The sequence below is a fragment of the Grampus griseus genome, assembly GCF_964374135.1.
Source record: "Grampus griseus genome assembly, chromosome: 3".
NCBI lineage: Eukaryota > Metazoa > Chordata > Mammalia > Artiodactyla > Delphinidae > Grampus > Grampus griseus.
This window is the reverse complement of record NC_139019.1, coordinates 109726044-109748013: the sequence shown is the minus strand read 5'-3', so window position 1 is coordinate 109748013 and position 21970 is coordinate 109726044. Positions and strand designations below refer to the sequence as shown.

The following is a 21970-nucleotide window of genomic DNA, read 5'->3' as shown; positions in this document are numbered from 1 at the left end:
TGAATATTGTACTTATGGAAAAGTGAGCTTCCAAAACTGTTAAATTCCACCTTTCTTAATTTTTTACTCTAGATGTGCACCAGACCAGATAGAGTAAGACTTACCTATTGTTTTCTTTATTTTTCAAGTAAATCTTTGGCTACCACAGTGATTATTCCTAGAATTATTGGTAGATATTTAATACTCTGGTATGCCATGAGGAAGTTCCAAAAATAATAATTCTTTCTGCGTTTTCCTTTTAGTATGTTAAAAGATGACTTGAAACTAAGCAGCAGTGAAGACAGTGATGGGGAACAGGTGTGTCTACTACTATATAATTTTGCCAGTTTCATACAGTGTTTTCATTGTAGTTTATAAGAATTATAATTGAATAATACATTTATGATTCAGTTATTTAAAATAAGTTCCTTCCTGCTGTCTGACACTAGAATGTTATAGTTTTCCACTTTGTCTTTAAACCTCCATTTTTTTCTTATTTAAAAAAACTGGCTTTTCCTTAATACTTATCATATATCAGAATATACTCATGAAGCATGAGATTGTTGACAAGAACTATTAACACAGCTTTTAATCTTATCCTGGCAATTATTCTTTAGGTAAAAACAGTATTTTTGTAAGTGTTAAGTGACCATTGATGCATACATTAGAGAAGCCAGTTTTTCTATTAAGATTTCAGATATTGTTCACATCAAGCAGATAGAGTACTATTTATTCATTCACAGATTTCCTCTCATGTTTTAATTTTAGGATTGTGATAAGACAATGCCAAGGAGTACACCTGGAAGGTAGGCATCCTTTTATTTCTTGTTTTATTTAGACTGGAAGGGTCAGTCTGATAACAGTGTAGTGATAGAGTAATTGAATATACTTATAAAAGTAAATACTATCGATTATAAAGTAAATATTATCTATTGTGATGACGGTTTTACAACTCTGTAAATTAACTAAAAATCATTGGATTGTATACTTAAAATGGGTGAATTTTATGGTGTGTAATTTATACCACAGTAAAACTGTTTTTTAAAGGTAAGTACTAATGGCTGAGCCGCATTTCAGATATTTTTAAGGAAGTATTTATTTCATTTATAATGAAGTTTTAGATTCATAGAATTATAAGAGCTTAACAAATAGTAAACATTTTAAATAAAGTTCATTGTCAGATTTGAATGCTTACCTGTTGTCCCTCTAAAAAAAAAAACTTTTGGTCGTTTATATGTTTTATCTCTTTTAGTAACTCTGAACCTTCACACCATAATAGTGAAGGGGCAGATAACTCCAGGGATGATTCTAGCAGCCACAGTGGATCTGAAAGCAGCTCTGGATCTGACTCAGAGAGTGAAAGTAGTTCCAGTGACAGTGAGGCAAATGAGCCATCCCAGAGTGCATCTCCTGAGGTGAGAGGGGGGCAAGGGGGTGCCTTCCATAGGCCCTCGGAAGGCCCCTGGTGATGGCCAGTAAACACTAGTTTCAAATATAAAAATGAAGGAAAGAAGATTACATATTCTGACAAAAAGAAACTGAACTGTGTATCTTGGAGGAAATTTAGATACTTCAGTGTCCTTGTTATGTGAACATATTTGGTCTAGAATAGGGACTATTTGCAGTCATATTTTAGGTCACTAAAATATTGGATTTATTTACTTTGGGTTTTATTTTTGTTTCAACCTGGTAATGTTATTTAGTTATGGTGGAAAAAAAGTCTTAAATAGTATAATTTCACTATAGGTTGATAAAATGTTGTTAAAAATCTCTGTGGTACCTACATCATTTGTTTACTTTCTGGAATTAAATGTACTGTATGGTCATTTGGATTCCTGACAGGGATATTCAGTAATTAAATGCTATATATAACATTAAGCCTTTTGCTTTGGTTCAGTCAGAACAATGAAAAACAAATGCCTTTGTGGCATTAGGCATTATGTTTTTCCCTCTTCCTCGAGATTTTAAAGGAAGGAGAAAGTTTCAGTACTGAAAAAGCATACTTCTTTCTCTGTTTTTCAGCCTGAACCACCACCCACAAACAAATGGCAACTTGATAATTGGCTGAATAAAGTGAACCCACATAAAGTGTCACCAGCTTCTTCTGTGGACAGTAATATCCCATCATCTCAAGGCTATAAAAAGGAAGGCCGAGAACAGGGCACAGGGAATAGCTATACTGATCCAGGTGGTCCTAAAGAAACAAGTTCTGCTACTCCTGGACGAGACTCCAAAACTGTCCAAAAGGGATCAGAGAGTGGGCGTGGGAGGCAGAAGTCTCCTGCACAGAGTGACAGCACAGCACAGAGGAGAACTGTAGGCAAAAAACAACCCAAAAAGACTGAGAAGGCAGCTGCTGAAGAGCCCCGCGGAGGCCTGAAGATAGAGAGTGAAACTCCTGTAGACATGGCTACCAGCATGCCCTCCAGCAGACACAAAGCAGCTACCAAAGGCTCAAGGAAACCCAATATAAAAAAGGAGTCCAAATCTTCCCCTCGACCTTCAGCAGAGAAAAAGAAATACAAGTCAACAAGTAAATCTTCCCAGAAATCAAGGGAAATCATAGAAACAGATACCTCATCCTCAGATTCGGATGAAAGCGAGAGCCTTCCTCCTTCCTCACAAACTCCTAAGTACCCTGAGAGTAATAGGACTCCCGTTAAGCCCTCCTCAGTGGAGGAAGAAGATAGCTTTTTTCGGCAACGAATGTTCTCTCCTATGGAAGAGAAGGAACTTCTTTCACCCCTCAGTGAGCCTGATGACAGGTATCCACTTATTGTGAAGATTGACCTGAATCTCTTGACTAGAATACCAGGAAAGCCTTACAAAGAAACAGAGACACCCAAGGGGGAAAAGAAAAATGTTCCAGAAAAGCACACAAGAGAGGCTCAGAAACAAGCCTCAGAAAAAGTTTCCAACAAAGGCAAAAGGAAACATAAGGTTTGTAAAGGGTTTTTGTTGTTGTTGTTGTTTTTTGAACATCAGCATCTAAAATGCAATGGAAATCTCAGTGAGCCAAAAAATAGCTAGTTGAGTCAGCTATGAGGGAAAATAGAGATGAGCCTAAAGCCCCAATGAAGCTCCAGACATAAGAGACTCTTGAAGACCATTCTGCCTCTGCCTGTCTCCTTTAGTAAAGAATTATAGTTTCTAATCAAATAAGAAATGAGCCAGTGCTTCTGTTCATGATGTGTGCTGGCCAGTATAGAGGCGAGAGTGAAGCAGAGATTGCAAACTGGCCTTCACAACATTCTTTAAATTTTGGTTTTCAATGTCTTTAGTTGGGATTATTTACTCTTCAGGTTGTCACAGTCCCTAACACTTTTTTCTCTCTTAACACCCAGACCAAGTCACACTTTTTTTTTTTTTTTTTTTGCGGTACGCGGGCCTCGCACTGTTGTGGCCTCTCCCGTTGCGGAGCACAGGCTCCGGACGCGCAGGCCCAGCGGCCATGGCTCACGGACCCAGCCGCTCCGCGGCATGTGGGATCTTCCCGGACCGGGGCACGAACCCATGTCCCCTGCATCGGCAGGCGGACTCTCAACCACTGCGCCACCAGGGAAGCCCCCTCACAGGTTTTTTATATCAATACCTATAAGTCAAATTTTGATTTTATAAAATGTATGTATATCACCAGGAAACTGGGTGATGATCCCGCATCTTGCGGGATCTTAGTTCCCTGACCAGGGATCAAACCCGGGCCCCGGCAGTAAAAGCACCGAGTCCTAACCACTAGACCGCCAGGGAATTCCCAGTGATGATTTTTGAGATTTGCTGCTTTGGTAAAATTAAGTGTCAGGGGCAGTTCCTGAAGATACAGCAGATAGTACTGAGAAGAGACTCAGCCAAGGATAATGAAGAATGTGGATTCCTTTTTCGCATGTTTTCACATGTCCAACTTTAATCATTTGTATATGGGAACAAATTCTTTTGTTATGGCAGAAAGTTTGCAATATTCATGCCCTGATATTTAAGTCAATAAGAAATCTTAAATGCATCAAGCAAGTATCTTGGGGATTATAGACAGGCCCATAGGTTTTGTTTCAGCAAAAACGTTTTTCAAAAATCTTTAGGCTTGGCTATAAGCAAAAAGATGGACAGTAACAAGTATTGGTGAAGATATGGAGAACTGCAGTGCTGGTGGGAATGTAAAATGATGTAGCCACTTTGGAACATAGTTTAGCAATTCCTCACAAAGTAAATATGTAGTATTACCGTATGACCCAGCAATTGCACTCATAGGTGTATACCCAAGAACAGTGAAAACATGTCCATACAAAAACCTGTACTTGAAAAGTAGAAACAACTCAGTTGATGAATGGATAAATAAAATGTGGTATATCCATACCACCATATATTCAGCCATAAAAAGAAATAAAGTACTGACAAATCTTACAACGTAGATGATCCTTAAAAATATTATGCTAAGTGAAGGGAGCCAGACACAAAGGCCACACATATTGTATGATTACACTTTTTGAAATGTGTAGAATAGGCAAATCCATAAAGACAAAATGTGTAAATTAGTGATTGCCAGATCTGGGGGTGGAGCGAATGGGGAGTGAGTGCCAATGGAGAACAGGGTGCTTTTCGAGATAATGAAAATATTCTAAAATTGATTGTGGTGATAGTTGTACAACTTTGTGAATATGCTAAAAGCCATTGAATTGTGTACTTTTAAAGGGAATTTTATGGTATGTGAATTATATCTGAATTATAATCTCATCCCCAGCCCTCCCCAAATCATTAGGCTGAAAAGATGCCACTAAAAGGCTATTGCAGCATTTCAGCTCTTCTCATCTAAAATAGGAGGCTCCTTCTCAGACTTAAAACCGAATTTATTGAACATCGTTCAAATGAATTCTTTCACTTCACATTTATCTTCTTTCTGAAGTTTATCAGAGATAAACTGTTTGAGGGTAACACGTACTGGAAACTGAAATTTGATGAATAGAAATCAAACCTAGCTGCTTTTTTTCTATTTTTCATGCAGAATGAAGATGATAACAGAGCCAATGAGAGCAAGAAACCCAAAACGGAAGACAAGAATTCGGCAGGCCACAAGCCATCCAGCAACAAAGAGTACGTTTGCAAAACATGTTACATGTGTGTCAATCTGTTATTTGCTATTGGGTACTTTCTAACATGCTCTTAGACTGTTCCTTTTAGTAAGTGTATGTCATACACATCTATACACAGTCATATACCAAATAGTGGGAGGTTTTGCTTTTAGCTAATTGGGATGAAAAGCAATTAAGATTCAGTCACATCTTCCTCTCTCCTTTTTTTAGTGGAATAGGAGGTATTTATAGGATAAGAATTAAAGTAAAGCTTTACCACTTTCAGGCTCGGTGACAAACTTAGGTATAACTTGCAGGAGACTTACGAGCATTAATATCATCATTCACCATTCATCTTTTCGTTAATTTATTCAACCACTATTTATTGAATACTTGTGTGGCAGGCCAAGGTTTAGGCACTGGGTATACAACCATGATGGGGGGAAACACCAGACAAAATGTCTGCCCTCATGAAATTTACAGTTTTATTTTGTTTTGCAGAAATCATGTGTTCTAGTAAACAAATAGGGAAAAACAAATTTGTCTTGAAAGCAGGCAAAGTCAAGTGGAAAAAATCCATCACTCCTGTATGACCGTGTGGAGAAATGAGGGCATTTGTTTGGTTTGGCAGGTCATCTAAACAGAGTGCTGCTAAAGAAAAAGATTTGTTGCCTTCTCCTGTTGGGCCTGTTCCTTCAAAAGATCCAAAAACAGAGCATGGTTCTCGGAAGAGGACTATTAGTCAGTCTTCTTCCTTAAAGTCAAGTAATAACAGCAACAAGGAAAATAGCAGCAGCAGCAAAAACAGTTCCTCCACATCAAAGCAGAAGAGGACTGAAGGGAAGACTTCCAGTAGCTCTAAGGAGGTCAAGGTAAGGCATTGGGGGCTTGAGCCTTTTGAAAAAAAATCTCCTTGCCATGTGACTTCTCCAAGGTGACACTGTGCTTTGAAAATTTCGTAAACATCTTAATTTTGTAGACCTGTGCATTTTTACTCTCAAAATGTCATAATCTTGTTAATAAACTTGTGCAGTGGTCTGAGACCATGAAAGGAATGAAGTCATCTGGCCATATGCATATTGGTTAGGGTAGAAACCCATAATTGGAAAAGTTGGTTATGGAAAAACAGTTGATTATGATCAAATTTGTAAATAGCTCCAGTTGTTCTGATTGGGTTCTTATCTATGGTTTTAAATGGACTTTGGATTTTTTAGAATTAGATTTTACAAGCAAGTTATACTACTTATAAAGTGATAAAGCAACCATTTGGTTTCATGAAGAAGAAAAAATTTCTTTAGCTGAGCTACCACTGGAATTATTTCTAGAGTATGATCATAATGTGGGGGAATACTGTTAATGTTTGTGGGTATGTAATTAGATCAAAGAAGCTTTTTCAAGGCTATACTTTAGGCTCTCACCCTGAATTTGTTTACCAGGTTATTTGTATTGCTTTCTAAAGTGTTCTGATCAGGAGCAAACTACCTGACAAAATTAAGAAAATACCTAGATTTTTAAGTATATAATTTACTGAATTATTTGTGACTTAAATAAACAGAGACTTAAGAGTTGAAAAAAATTGACTGTTAAAGGCAGTTAGTTGTGCTTATTAAATGTGGTAATTAAATATTTCAAATTTTGAGGTAATTTAAATGTTGAACATCTCAATTGAGATATACAGAAGATGTTTTCTCCTGCTGGACCCTCTTCCATAGTAGTTAGTCCTAGTGCCCTCGAGGAACCTGTCCTCTTGGCCTCTTTCACTGTCCCAGTTCTCTGTCTACCTCCTGACTGGCTCTTTCTCCATTTCCCATCCTGGAACTGTAGGATTTCAGGCCTGTGTGCTTCTTTCTTTAAATCTCTTCTCCCTCTCTCTGTCTCTGTCTCTCTCTGTCTCTGTCTCTCTCTCTCTGTCTCTCGCTTTCAATGCACTCATTAAGTGAGCTCACCTGCTCATTTGGCTTCTGTTAGCTCATAGGTAACACTCTCTGTGTCTCTTCCTTATTGGTTTGTCAGGTTCTTGAAAGCAGGGATTTGTATCTCACATGTTTTGTGTTTTATCCAGTGTTTAACTTACTGGATAATGAGGAAACATTTGGATCAAATGTAGTTATTTGGTTCTTTGTTGTTATCAACAAAATATAAAATGTATTGGCCCTGACCCCTTTGATTTCAAGATCTTATGGCACTTAACAGTTGTTAAAATTGTTAATGTTAGTCTTGGCAGTTTCCAGTTTAGGCAATTATATATGGGTTTATTAAAGAAAATTCTATAATTAACTTAGAAAATATGCTCTTTCTCATGTCAACTAAAGAAAAATTAGATAACGTGAAAAACCAAAATTACATATAATTTTTATTTTGTTTTTCTAGATATTTGCTCATATCAAATTTTTGAAATATGCTGGCATAAATTTTGTTCATTATAGTCTCTTACGTTTTTAATATCTATAATATTGCTACTTATGATCCTTTTTTTTTTTTTTTTTTGCGGTACGTGGGCCTCTCACTGTTGTGGCCTCTCCCATTGCGGAGCACAGGCTCCGGACGTGCAGGCTGAGCAGCCATGGCTCACGGGCCCAGCTGCTCCGCGGCATGTGGGATCTTCCCGGACCGGGGCACGAACCCATGTCCCCTGCATCGGCAGGCAGACTCTCAACCACTGCGCCACCAGGGAAGCCCATGATTCTCTTTTATTTTTAGTATTAGTTTTCTGTGCCATGTTTCTCTTTTCCTTGATCAGTCTCATCAGAGGCTTATCACTTTTACTTGTCTTTTCAAAAAACAACCTTTCTTTGTCTTTATTCTCTGTAGTTTATTTTTGTTTTCTGTTTCATTAACTTACATGCTTTATAATTTCCTTTTAATTTCTTTTTGTTTTGCTGCTCTGTTTATTAACTTTTAAAGATGGATACCTAGCTCAAGTTTTTTAAAATTAATTTTCAGTCCTTTTTCTCTAATATTCTAATATAAGCAGTTAGACTATATATTTTCCTCTAAATACTGCTTTAGCTTAATCTTCAAGATATGGTATATAATATTTTTATAATTCAGTTTAAAATGTTTTTTAATTTCCTTTATGATTTCATCTTTGATCCAAGACTTATTTAAACGTGTGTTACTCACTTTCCAAACATAGAGATTTTTCTAGTTGTCTTTTGGTTAGTACTTCTACCTTAGTTGCAATGGGGCTGGAAAGTGATCTGCGTGTAGCAGTCTTTTGATATTTGTTAAGAGTTGCTTTATAAAAGAGCATAGTATATGGTAGATTTTTGTAATGTTCTATATTTGTTTGAAAAGACTGTGTCTTCCACATGAATTGGGGACAGGGAGCTATATAATTCAATTAGATTAATCATGTTTTCACACCTATATGCTGACTGATATTTTGTCAGTTTGTCCTGTTGTCCACTGAGAGAAGTTCTTCTCGTTTTTTTTTAATTGAGATATAGTTGATATATAACATTATATTAGTTTCAGGTGTACAACATAATGATTACATATATGTATATATTGCAAAACAATCACTGCAGTAAGTCTAGTTAGCATCTCTTACCACACATAGTAATTTCTTTTTTTATTTTCAGAAACGTCAGTTTTCCATCAATAAACTTAAACTTAGGCATTTGTAGATCTGTTTATAAAACACAGAGGGAAAGCTGTCCAAGTAATGTTAGATTGCAACAGTATTTAGGAAGCAATTTCATAAACATGCAGACTGTGTAAAGAGCTTAGCATTTTCTCAAATCTCAGGGCTTTTATTTTCATTCTTGAAGGAAACTGTAATGGGTGGAACTGAAGGACTCTTTTACAAGAAAAGAAAAAAAAATGGTTACATGGTTTTTTAAAAATAGATTTTAAGCAGAAGTAATAAAATATGTATTATTGTGTCATAGGGCTGGATGGGGAAGCAGTTGGGAGGACAGGGTCATAGCCATTGCATAGAGGTCTGTGTTGATAGGAGACAGGATGGACATGTTGATAGAAGGCAGAATAAAATTTAAGAAAGTGTCCAGGCTCCTTTTTTGGCTGCGGTGGGTCTTTGTTGCAGCACTCGGGGTCAGTAGTTGCGGTATGTGGGATCTTAGTTCCCTGACCAGGGATCAAACCCGGGCCCCCTGCATTGGGAGCATGAAGTCTTAGCCACTGGACCCAGGGGGAGTCCCTGTCCAGGCTTTTGAAATCTGACAGATCTGGACTTAAAGCCAAGTTTCCAGGAATACTGCTTAAAGCTGTTTGAACTTGGACAAGTTACTCAGCCTCCTTGAGACTAATTTTTATTCTATCCTAATAGCAGTACATATTTCATAGGGTTGTTGAAGGATTAATGATTGTGCTAAGTACTTGGTTAACTGAGTGCCTAGTAGGTAGGAGGCACATAGTAGATGTTAGATATTATTGTTGTTTTCATTGACCAGTTATTACCAGTAAATTTTGTTTTAAGTAGTACTGCTATATTGATAATAGTTTTGTGTCTTCCTTATGTTTTTACAAGTGCCAGGGTCAGTGCCTGGCACATAGTAGACCCCTGATATTATAAAGAATATTTTTGGTTATATAAAATGGGCTTATTCCATAAAAAGGACATTTACATTCTGAAATTTTAATATTTTATAACAAGGAAATTAATTACCAAAGGCAATGGAATTTTGTTTGCTTTTTAACCACTGGCTCAAATACTTTTAATTTTAATCTCACAATTTTCAACATAGTTATATATATTTTTTTGGTCAGGAAAAGGCTCCAAATAGCTCTTCTAACTGTCCTCCATCTACACCAACTCCTGATGCTTCTAAGCCTCGGAGAACGAAGCTTGCCTTTGATGACAGGTGAGATAAATATGAATTTTTATGCATTCAAGAAATCATTCCAGTCAGCATATAAAAAACTCATTTTAATTTCTGTCAGTGACCAGAAGAATTGATTGAGTTGTGATCAAAGAATATTCAGATTTTAATTTGAAAGGCACCTACTAGTCCAAGTATTGCTCCTTTACCTTATTAACCCATGATTCTCATGGGGAATGTGAATAATGTACCTTCCAGTAGAATCTTACTGCTGCTGACTTTACTGTTTAAAATAAGGGCTTTCTTAAATAAGTAAGAGCAATGTTGCTTTTTTCCCCTTCATTTTGATAAAAGGTTATGTTTCCTACCCACATTTTGTTTACTCTCAATCTTTCAAACAACTTGGGTAAGTTAGCAGTTAATACTAGGGAGTTTGATTTCTGTTTTCCTAGTAGAAAATTTGCCAAGTTGGCCAAAATGATTTATGCTCTTAACCCAATTTAAACATTCATCAGAAAAAACTGAATTGAATGTTTAGTAATAGTTCATTTTCTTTACTTGAGGACATGAAAACTGAGGAATATTAGAGACTAAAGTGAACTAGTATCATGAAAATATTTACCATTTTACTTTTAATAAAAATTTACATTGCAGAAATTATTCAGCAGACCATTATTTACAAGAAGCAAAAAAGCTAAAGCACAATGCAGATGCATTGGTATGTAAATATTCTCCTCACATTTATATATTTAATCAAATTAACTTAAATCTTCATTTGTTCTCATAGTACATCAGTGCGGCTCTCATTTACCTTTATTCTCCTTTCTTCAGTCTGATAGGTTTGAGAAAGCTGTATACTATCTTGATGCTGTGGTATCTTTCATTGAATGTGGGAATGCATTAGAGAAAAATGCTCAGGAATCCAAATCCCCATTCCTTATGTATTCAGAGACAGTGGAGCTCATCAAGTAAGTGGGAAGACTTGCCACATCACTGGCAATAACATTTCTCTGGTCCTTCTAGGAAAAGACTAATATAGTTATATACAGTAAAGCTACAGAGGATCCTTAGTCCTTTATTGTCCTTGGATAAGGAGAACTAGACCCTTCAGTGCAGCAGTCTCCAACCTTTTTGGCACCAAGGACTGGTTTCATGGAAGACAATTCTTCCACGGACTGGGGGTGGGAGATGGTTTTGGGATGATTCAAGCGCATTACATTATAGTGCACTTTATTTCTATTATTATTACATTGTAATATATAATGAAATTATTATGGAACTCATCATAATGCAGAATCAGTGGGAGCCCTGAGCTTGTTTTCCTGCAACTAGATGGTCCCATCTGGGGGTGATGGGAGACAGTCACACCCAAAGTGTGTTGCTTATGTCCCGTCTACTCTGTAAGATGCAGCTTAATTGTCACTTGCCACTCACTGATAGGGTTTTATTTTGTTTATTTTTATTTTTTTATTTTTTAAATGATTTTATCTATTTATTTTTGGCTGATTGGGTCTTTGTTGCTGCATGTGGGCTTTCTCTAGTTGTGGTGAGCGGGGGCTACTCTTATTTATTTATTTATGGCTGTGTTGGGTCTTCATTTCTGTGCAAGGGCTTTCTCTAGTTGCGGCAAGTGGGGGCCACTCTTCATTGCAGTGCGCGGGCCTCTCACTATCGCGGCCTCTCTTGTTGCGGAGCACAGGCTCCAGACGCGCAGGCTCAGTAATTGTGGCTCACGAGCCTAGTTATTCCGCGACACGTGGGATCTTCCCAGACCAGGGCTCGAACCCGTGTCCCCTGCATTGACAAGCAGATTTTCAACCACTGCGCCACCAGAGAAGCCCTACCGATAGGGTTTTGATATGAGTCTGCAAGCAATTGATTTATTATGGTCTCGGTGCAGTCAAACCTCTCTGCTAATGATGATCTGTATTTGCAGCCACTCCCCAGAGCCAGCATCACCGCCTCAGCTCCACCTCAGATCGTCAGGCATTAGATTCTCATAAGGAGCACACAGCCTAGATCCCGCACATGCATAGTTCACAGTAGGGTTCATGCTCCTATGAGAATCTAATGCCGCTGCTGATCTGACAGGAGATGGAGCTCAGGCAGTAATGCGAATTATGGGGAGCAGCTGTAAATACAGATGAAACTTCGCTTGCTCGCCCACTGCTCACCTCCTGCGGTGCTGCCCAGTTCCTAACAGGCCACAGATCAGTACCGGTCCGTGGCCCAGGGGTTGGGGACCTCTGCTTTAGTGGGTATTTTTGCCTTTATTTAGGTTTGTTTTTTTTTTTTTTTTTAACATCTTTATTGGGGTATAATTGCTTTACAATGGTGTGTTAGTTTCTGCTTTCTTTATTTAGGTTTGATTCTAATGTTTAGAGGACTAAGGAGGTCATAAGACAGATGAAGTATTTCATTTTGTGTCATTTGTTTCTTATATTATCTCACAGATACACCATGAAGCTAAAGAATTACTTGGCACCAGATGCTACAGCTGCAGATAAAAGACTCACAGTACTTTGGTAAGTGTTATGTGTTTTAGCCTCTGCTAGATGACAAAGCAGTTTCATAATGAATTGTGCTATATTCTTCTGAAAGTTATCCTTGAATCTTCCTTCCATAACTCAGTCATAAATCTGTTCTTTATGGGTAAAGTAGAAAATAACTCAGAATTCCTTCAGAAATACTTTAGTTGCTGTGAGTCTCTGATCCATTGCCCTCTTGGCAAAAGCCTTGGTAGAGGGGGACTGATATGAGAACTTTCTGTTGTCTTAAGTGGTCACTTATTCAGGCTCTGGGGTTTTTTTTGTTTTTTATATTTAACTATAGTTTATTTTTATTACTCTCAGACTTCTGCTGTGTATTGAAGTAAAGGTGGACACCATAAAAAATCCAGGCTTTTTTTCTTTTGGTAGCCTCTCTCTCCATTTACATATACATATGCCTTACCTTAGGGAGCAAACATCTAGCTTGCTCAGGATAAAGAATATGGTTTGTTTGCTTGTTCCCAGAGGGATAGTTTATTTGTTGTGGGTATATACTTTACCTGGCACATGTTTAACAGCTGGGAGTGCAGCCTTGGGAAAAACTGCCATGGTCCTATTTGTCATGGAGTCTAGTGTCTAGTGTGACAAAACAGAAATTAATCAAATAACCACACAAGTATATGAATTAAGTACTTTGAAGCAAAAGTTTATGTAACTATAACGGTAAAATGTAGGGATACTTAATCCTTAGGTAGAGGAAACATGTACACAGCTGGATAGTGGAAAGAAACTGGAAACTTTCTGTCAAGGAACTAAAAGACAGGGAGAAGTAAGTGAAAGTAACTGGAGAGGTAGGCAGTGATGATCATGCAGGGCCTTTGTAAGCCGTGTTGGGTTTATATATGTTACATCAGAATTGTAATATTCAGAGCCAGGAGTCAAGATGGCGGCATGGGAAGACGCAGAGTTAGCGTCTCCCCACAACTAGGGCGCCTGCCGGACGCTGGCGGGAGACCTTGACGCCCAAGGAGACGGGAGGAACCCCCAAGTGACCGGGTAGGATGTGGGGGGACTGAGGGGAGAGGAGAAGTGGAGGCGGGACAGGACCATGCTGCTGAGGGGTGGCTGGGATGGGGGAGGGGTTCCCACACCTGGAGGGACCCTCAGGGGCTCGGATCAGTGGGGAGTGCACCTAGCGTTTCCCCTGCCCAGTTGGCCTGGAAAACCTGCCCAGCTCTCAGGCCAGATCCTACGCCCTCAGAGGCCCGCTGCGGGCTGTGTTGGTCCTGGGGGCATAGGAGGGACGGTGGGGGAGAACAGGAGAGGCAGGTGGGGGGACCCTCCAGGACCAGAGGAGCAGGAGAGGTGCAGAGGGCTTTGCCCTGCCCACTCAGCCTAGGAAGCCTGCTGGGCTCCCAGGCTGGGTCACCAGCCCTCCACAGGCCCCTCCCAGGCCCTGTGGGTCCTGGGAGCATAGGAGGGAGGCGGGGGAGAACAGGAGAGGCAAGTGGGAGGGACCCTCCAGGACCTGAGGAGCAGGAGAGGTGAGGATGGCATTTGCCCTGCCCACTCAGGGCAAACCAGGGGCACGCCTGGACCCCTCTGTTTTGTTGAGCCTAGGCCCAACCCCGCCCCCCGCCAGGGCCTTTTCCAGCCCTGTGGGTCCTAAACATAGGCCCTGCCCACAGCCTAAAAACCCCACCCCTGCCTAAGCCCCACCCACACAGCCAAGGCCTTTTCTCCTTTTTTTTTTCCCCCTTTTTTACTATTGTGGTTCTGTTTTACCTTCCGATTGTTGTTTCATCTGTATTTTTATATTCTTTCTAACATATCTGTTAGTTTCCTGGTCTCATTTTATTTTTCACTCTTTGTTATTGCTCTGCTCTTTTTTTCTTTTTCTTTTTCTTTTTTTGCCACCCTGCATGGCTTGCGGGATGTTGGTTCACAAGCTGGGGATTGGGCCAAAGCTCTTACTGTGGGAGCTCCGAGTCCAAACCACTGGACTAACAGAGAACCTCAGACCCCAGGGAATATTCATCAGAGTGAGCTCTCCCAAAGGTCCTCATCTCGGCACCAAGACCCAGCTCTACCCAACAGCCTACAAACTCCAGTGCTGGAAGCCTCAGGCCAAACAACCAGTAGACAGGAAAACAATCCCAACCATCAAAAGAAAAAAAAAAGAGAGAGAGACAGCAAAAAAATATGTCACAGATGAAGGAGCAAGGTAAAAACCTATAAGACCAAATAAATGAAGAGGAAATAGGCAATCTACCTGAAAAAGAATTCAGAGTAATGATAGTAAAGATGATCCAGAATCTTGGAAATAGAATGGAGGCACGGATTGAGAAAATACAAGAAATGTTTAACAAAGATCTAGAAGACCTAAAGAACAAACAAATAGAGATGAACAACACAATAACTGAAATGAAAAATACTGATTCAATAACAGAATAATTGAGGCAGAAGAACAAATAAGTGAGCTGGAAGACAGAATGGTGAAAGTAACTGCCAAGGAGCAGAATAAAGAAAAAAGAATGAAAAGAATTGAAGACAATCTCAGAGACCTCTGGGACAACACTAAACGCACCAACATTTGAATTATAGGGATCCTAGAAGCAGAAGAGAAAAAGAAAGGATCTGAGAAAATATTTGAAGAGATTATAGTGGAAAACTTCCGTAACATGGGAAAGGAAATAGTCACCCAAGTCCAGGGAGCGCATAGAGTCCCATACAGGATAAACCCTAGGAGAAACACACCAAGACACATATTAATCAAACTAACAAAAATTAAATTCAAAGAAAAAATATTAAAAGCAGCAAGGGAAAAGCAAAAAATAACATACAAAGGAACCCCCATAAGGTTATCAGCTGATCTTTCAGCAGAAACTCTGCAGGGGAGAAGGGAGTGGCAGGATATACTTAAGTGATGAAAGGGAATAACTTACAACCAAGATTACTCTGCGCACCAAGGGTCTCATTCAGATTCAACAGAGAAATCAAAAGCTTTTCAGACAAGCAAAAGCTAAGAGAATTCAGCACCACCAAACCAGCTTTACAACAAACGCTAAAGGAACTTCTCTAAGTGGAAAACACAGAGAAGAAAAAGACCCACAAAAACAAACCCAAAACAATTAAGAAAATGGTCATAGGAACATACATATCAATAATAACCTTGAATGTAAATAGATTAAATGCCCCAACCAAAAGACACAGACTGGCTGAATGGATACAAAAACAAGACCCATATGTATGCTGTCTACAAGAGACCCACTTCAGACCTAGGGACACATACAGACAAAGTGAAGGGATGGAAAAATATATTCCATATTTCCATGCAAATGGAAATCAAAAGAAAGCTGGAGTAGCAATACTCATATCAGATAAAATAGACTTTAAAGTAAAGATTGTTATAAGAGATAAGGAAGGACACTACATCATGATCACGGGATCAATCCAAGAAGAAGATATAACAATTATAAATGTTTATGTACCCAACATAGGAGCACCTCAATACATAAGGTAAATGCTAACAACCATGAAAGGGGAAATCAACAGGAACACAATAATTGTAGGGGACTTTAACACCTCACTTACACCAATGGACCTCTCATCCAAACAGAAAATAAATAACGAAACACAAGCTTTAAATGACACAATAGACCAAATAGGTTTAGTTGATATTTATAGAACATTCCACCCTAAAGTGGCAGAATACACTTTCTTCTCAAGTGGATATGGTACATTCTTCAGGATAGATCACATCCTGGGTCACAAATCAAGCCTTGGAAAATTTAAGAAAATTGAAATCATATCAAGCATTTTTCTGACCACAAACTCTATGAGATTGGAAATCAGTTACAGGAAAAAAACTGTAAAACAACACTAATAGCTGGAGGGTAAACAGTGTGGTACTCAGTAACCAAGAGATTGCTGAAGAAATCAAATAAGAAATAAAACAATACATGGGAACAAATAACAATGAAAACGTGACAACCCCAAACCTATGGGACACAGCAAAAGCAGTTCTAAGAGGGAAGTTTATAGCAATTCAGTCTCACCTCAAGTAACAAGAAGAATGTCAAATAAACAATCTAACTCTATACCTAAAGCAACTGGAGAAAGAAGAACAAAGAAAACCCCAAGTCAGTAGAGGAAAGAAATTATAAAGATCAAAGCAGAAATAAATAGAAACAAAGAAAACAGTAACAAAGATCAATAAAACTAAAAGTTGGGGACTTCCCTGGTGGCGCAGTGGTTAAGAATCCACCTGCTAATGCAGGAGACATGGGTATCCTTGGTCCAGGAAGATCCCACATGCCGCGGAGCAACTAAGCCCTGTGAGCCACAACTACTGAGCCTATGCTCTAGAGCCTGCGAGCCACAACTACAGAGCCCGCGCACCTAAAGCCCGTGCTCCGCAACAGGAGAAGCCACCACGCTGAGAAGCCCTCACACCACAACGAAGAGTAGCCCCCGCTCACCACAACTAAAGAAAGCCTGCACACAGCAACAAAGACCCAATACAGCCCATAAATAAATAAATAAACAAATAAAAACTAAAAGTTGGTTCTTTGAGAAGATAAACAAAATTGATAAACCCTTAGCCAAACTCATCAAGAAAAGGAGAGGATGCAAATCAATAAAATTAGAAATGAGAAAGAAGTCACAACTGACACTGCAGAAATACAAAGGATTATAAGAGACTACTAAAAACAACTATATGCCAATAAAATGGACAACCACGAAGAAATGGACAGATTCTTGGAAAGGTACAATTTTCCAAGACTGAACTAGGAAGAATTAGAAAATATAAACAGACCTATCACAAGTAATGAAATTGAAACTATAATTAAAAATCTTCCAACAAACAAAAATCCAGGACCAGATGGCTTCACAGGTGAATTCTATCAAACATTTAGAGAAGAGCTAACATCAGTCCTTCTCAAACTCTTCCAAAAAATTGCAGAGGGAGAAACACTCCCAAATTCATTCTATGAAGCCACCATCACCCTGATACCAAAACCAGAAAAAGATATCACAAGAAAAGAAAATTATAGACCAATATCACTGATGAACATAGATACAAAAACCCTGAATAAAATACTAGCAAACAGAATCCAACAACATATTAAAAGGATTATACACCATGATCAAGTGGGATGTATCCCAGGAATGCAAGGATTCTTCAGTATACGCAAATCAATCAATGTGATACACCATGTTAACAAACTGAATAAAAACCATATGATCATCTCAATAGATGCAGAAAAAGCTTTTGACAAAATTCAACATCAATTTATGATAAAAACTCTCCTGAAAGTGGGCATAGAGGGAACCTACCTCAACATAATAAAGACCATATATGACAAACCCACAGCCAACATCATACTCAATGGTGAAAAACTGAAAGCATTTCCTCGAAGATCAGGAAGAAGACAAGGATATCCACTCTCACCACTCTTATTCAACATAGATTTGGAAGTCCTAGCCACAGCAATCAGAGAAGAAAAAGAAATGAAAGGAATACAAATTGGAAAAGAAGTAGAACTGTCTCTGTTTGCAGATACCATACATGATACTATACATAGAAAATCCTAAAGATGCCACCAGAAAACTACTAGAACCAATCAATGAATTTGGTAAAGTTGCAGGATACAAAATCAATGCACAGAAATCTCTGGCATTCCTATACACCAACAGCGAAAAATCAAAAAGAGAAATTAAGGAAACACCCCCATTTATCACTCCAACAAAAAGAATAAAATACCTAGGAATAAACCCACATAAGGAGGCGAAAGACTTGTACTCAGAAAACTATAAAACACTGATGAAAGAAATCAAAGATGACATAAACAGATGCAGGAATATACCATGTTCTTGGATTGGAAGAATCAATATTGTGAAAATGACTATACTACCCAAAGCAATCTACAGATTCAATGAAATCCCTATCAAACTACCAATGGCATTCTTCACAGAATTAGAACAAAAAATCTTACAATTTGTATGGAAACACAAAAGACCCCAAATAGCCAAAGCAATCTTGAGAAAGAAAAACGGAGTTGGAGGAATCAGGCTCCCTGACTTCAAACTATACCATAAAGCTACAGTAATCAAGACAGTGTGGTACTGGCACAAAAACAGAAATATAGATCAATGGTACAGGATAGAAAGCCCAGAGATAAACCCACGCGCATATGGTCACCTAATTTACGACAAAGGAGGCAAGAACATATAATGGAGAAAAGATAGCCTCTTCAATAAGTGGTGCTGGGAAAACTGGACAGCTACATGTAAAAGGATGAAACTAGAACACTTCCTAACACCATACACAAAAATAAACTCCAGATGGATTAAAGACCTAAATGTAAGACTGGACACTATAAAACTCTTATAGGAAAACATAGGAAAAACACTCTTTGACATAAACCACAGCAAGATCTTTTTTGACCCACCTCCTATAGTAATGAAAATAAAAACAAAAATAAACAAATGGGACCTAATTAAACTTAAAAGCTTTTGCACAGCAAAGGAAACAGTAAACAAGACGAAAAGACAGCCCTCAGAATGGGAGAAAATATTTGCAAATGGAACAATGGACAAAGGATTAATCTCCAAAATGTACAAACAGCTCATGTAGTCCAATATCAAAAGAACAAACAACCCAATTAACAAATGGGAGGAAGACCTAAACAGACATTTTACCAAAGAAGATGGATGGCCAAGAGGCACATAAGAAGATGCTCAACATCACTAATTATTAGAGAAATGCAAATCAAAACTACAATGATGTATCGCCTCTCACCGGTCAGAATGGCCATTGTCAAAAAATCTAGCAGCAGTAAATGCTGGAGAGGGTGTGGTGAAGAGGGAACCCTCCTGCACTGGTGGTGGGAATGTAAATTGATACAGCCACCATGGAGAACAGTATGGAGGTTCCTTTAAAAACTAAAAATAGTACTACCATATGACCCAGCAATCTGACCACTAGGCATGTACCCTGAGGAAAGCATAATTCAAAAAGAGACATGTATCCCAATGTTCATTGCAGCACTATTTACAATAGCCAGGACATGGAAGGAACCTAAATGTCCATCAACAGTGAATGGATAAAAAAGATATGGCACATATATACAATGGAATATTACTCCGCCATAAAAATAAATGAAATTGAGTTATTTGTAGTGAGGTGGATGGACCTAGAGTCTGTCATACAGAGTGAAGTAAGAAAGAGAAAAACAAATACTGTATGCTAATGCATATATATGGAATCTAAAAAATATGGTACTGATGAGCCTAGTGGCAGGGCAGGAATAAAGAGACAGACATAGAGAATGGACTTGAGGACATGGGGCCGGGGAGAGGGGAAGCTGAGGCGAAGTGAGAGTAGCATTGGCATATATACACTACCAAATAAAATATTTAGCTAGTGGGAAGCAGCAGCATAGCACAGGGAGATCAGCTCGATGCTTTGCGATGACCTAGAGGGGTGGGATAGGGAGGGTAGGTGGGAGGCTCAAGAGGGAGGGGATATGGGGAATATATGTATGCATATGGCTGATTCACTTTGTTGTACACCAGAAGCTAACACAGCATTATGAAGTAATTATACTCCAATAAAGATGTATAAAAAGGAAAGAATTGTGATATTCATAGTTGAGTTCCTAGTTTTACTATTTTACATTATTTATATTGTAATTTGATGTAGAGATTCTGCCCCAAAGTGATTTTTTTTTTTTTTTTTTGCCATGCCACGTGGCCTGCGTGATCTTAGTTTCCTGACCAGGGATTGAACCCAGACCGTGGCTGTGAAAGCACTGAGTCCTAACCACTGGGATGCCAGGGAATTTCCCCGCAGGGATTTTTTTAGTTCATATGTTATAATAACATGTTGATGTCCTGTAGGTGAGGTTTTGATTTTTGAATGTCAACAAATAGGAGGCTAGTCCTAGGTCTCTTCCCCTTCCTTCCTCTCCCTAGGGTATGTACCATAAGATGATCACATCTTTTGGTTTTGCCTAAGAGTTAGTGTTGTTGTCCTTATGCCATGGTCTGCTCACATGAGCCAGTCATGTAGTCTGGCACGACGCAAAGGTTGTCTATACAGATGTGGCCAGAGTCTGTTGTCCTGGTAAATAAGCTGCCCTTTTCCATTGGCTAGCCTGCGATGCCAGTCTTTGCTGTACCTGAGGCTATTCAAACTGAAGAAAGAAACTGCTCTGAAGTATTCAAAGACACTAACAGAGCACCTGAAGGTAAGTGTGCAAAAGAGGAGTATCTGTTTCCCAGGGGAAAAAATTTATAAAGTCTCCTATCTCCACCCCAGAAGTGCCCTCATGTTTTCCCTACCAGAGCAGGGGAGAAGCTACTATTTGGGAACTTTCAAATAATTTGATGTTTAAACTGCACACGTATCTGATTGTAGAACCTATGGAGCCATATTCAGTAGCTCTTAATAATATTTCAGTAGATGTAGCCTATTTTTATCACAAAACCTAATTTATACTTTTTAAATGGTCTTTTGTTTTCACTATCATCCTCCTTAAATTATTCTCTTAGTTTCCTAAAATATCTTCATACGTTTTTTCATGATAGCACTACATAAGTCTTCCTAAAATTCTGCCCTGATTATGACTTGGAACCCTTTCATAGCTTATCATTCCCTGCAGAGTCAAGTCAAGTCAAAGATTCTTACCCTGACCTGCAAGGCCCTCAAGATTTCTCTCTCTCTCTCTCTCTCTCTCTGTCGTTCTCTCGTTCCTTTTCTAAACCTTTGCTGTAGATAAACTGTATGGGTCATATACATTCTCTTTTCTGCAGCCTTTGTACATAGTATGACTTACCTCTCTTTGCCGTCTCCCCTGTTCTTTATCCATCTGAATGTTACTCATTCTTTGTCTCTCCCTTTCAGTTTTCCACAACACCCCAGCTCCCATCTAAATAACTTCCTTCTGTTGCACATTTACACACACACACACACACACACATTTTGGTTTCTTAAGTTTGTAAACTTTCGTAAGATCAGTACTGGCCCAAAGCTTTTGAATATATTTAGTACCTCATAAGTAGTGTTTTTTGTTGTTGTTGTTTTTTATTAAGTACGTTCTCTTTTCTCTACAGAATTCTTATAATAATTCTCAAGCACCATCACCAGGTTTGGGAAGGTGGGTAAATTTTATTCTATAAAATATTATGTGACAAGTTTATTTATTTTTATGTAAAAGTGGAATGGGTTTGGCCACTTTCCAAAAATGGAAAGATGACAACTTTAAAAAAAAATTAAGGCCATGTCTAATAATGTATTTTTTAAAGTATTTTTTTCTGTTTTTTTTTTTAAGTTGAAAATATCATGAACATGATCTTAGAAAGATTAAAGAGGGGACATTTCACCTGCAGAAGTCTTAAGTTTTTTACAGCACCTCAACCCTTCTCACAGTTTGATTTCTGTGGCTAGCCTGGTTTTTATCGCCTTGAGCTTATCTTTACTCATGTTTTGACACGAATTTAATAACAGTGGCATGATTACGGTTTCTTCTCCATTCCCACATCACTCCCAGCCCACCCACCCACAAAAAGGAGGAAAAACACCATGAAATCTTTTTTTCCTAAGTTTATTTGTTCAATTATTTTGTTTATGCTAATCGACAGTCTGTCTTTT

The 21970-nt window shown here is 38.6% G+C and overlaps 1 protein-coding gene across 1 annotated transcript in view; it reads left to right on the top strand.

The window, feature by feature from the left end:
* The window catches only part of AFF4 (ALF transcription elongation factor 4), a 93480-nt gene that overhangs the window by 61474 nt on the left and 10036 nt on the right, over nucleotides 1-21970 (top strand). The window contains exons 9-20 of the mRNA XM_082650176.1: nucleotides 243-297; nucleotides 748-785; nucleotides 1232-1394; nucleotides 2002-2919; nucleotides 4973-5061; nucleotides 5671-5911; nucleotides 9771-9865; nucleotides 10478-10541; nucleotides 10655-10791; nucleotides 12277-12348; nucleotides 20474-20567; nucleotides 21433-21476. Coding sequence (XP_082506302.1) covers nucleotides 243-297; nucleotides 748-785; nucleotides 1232-1394; nucleotides 2002-2919; nucleotides 4973-5061; nucleotides 5671-5911; nucleotides 9771-9865; nucleotides 10478-10541; nucleotides 10655-10791; nucleotides 12277-12348; nucleotides 20474-20567; nucleotides 21433-21476 — 2010 coding nt within the window. The remainder of the gene's footprint in view (nucleotides 1-242; nucleotides 298-747; nucleotides 786-1231; nucleotides 1395-2001; nucleotides 2920-4972; nucleotides 5062-5670; nucleotides 5912-9770; nucleotides 9866-10477; nucleotides 10542-10654; nucleotides 10792-12276; nucleotides 12349-20473; nucleotides 20568-21432; nucleotides 21477-21970) is intronic.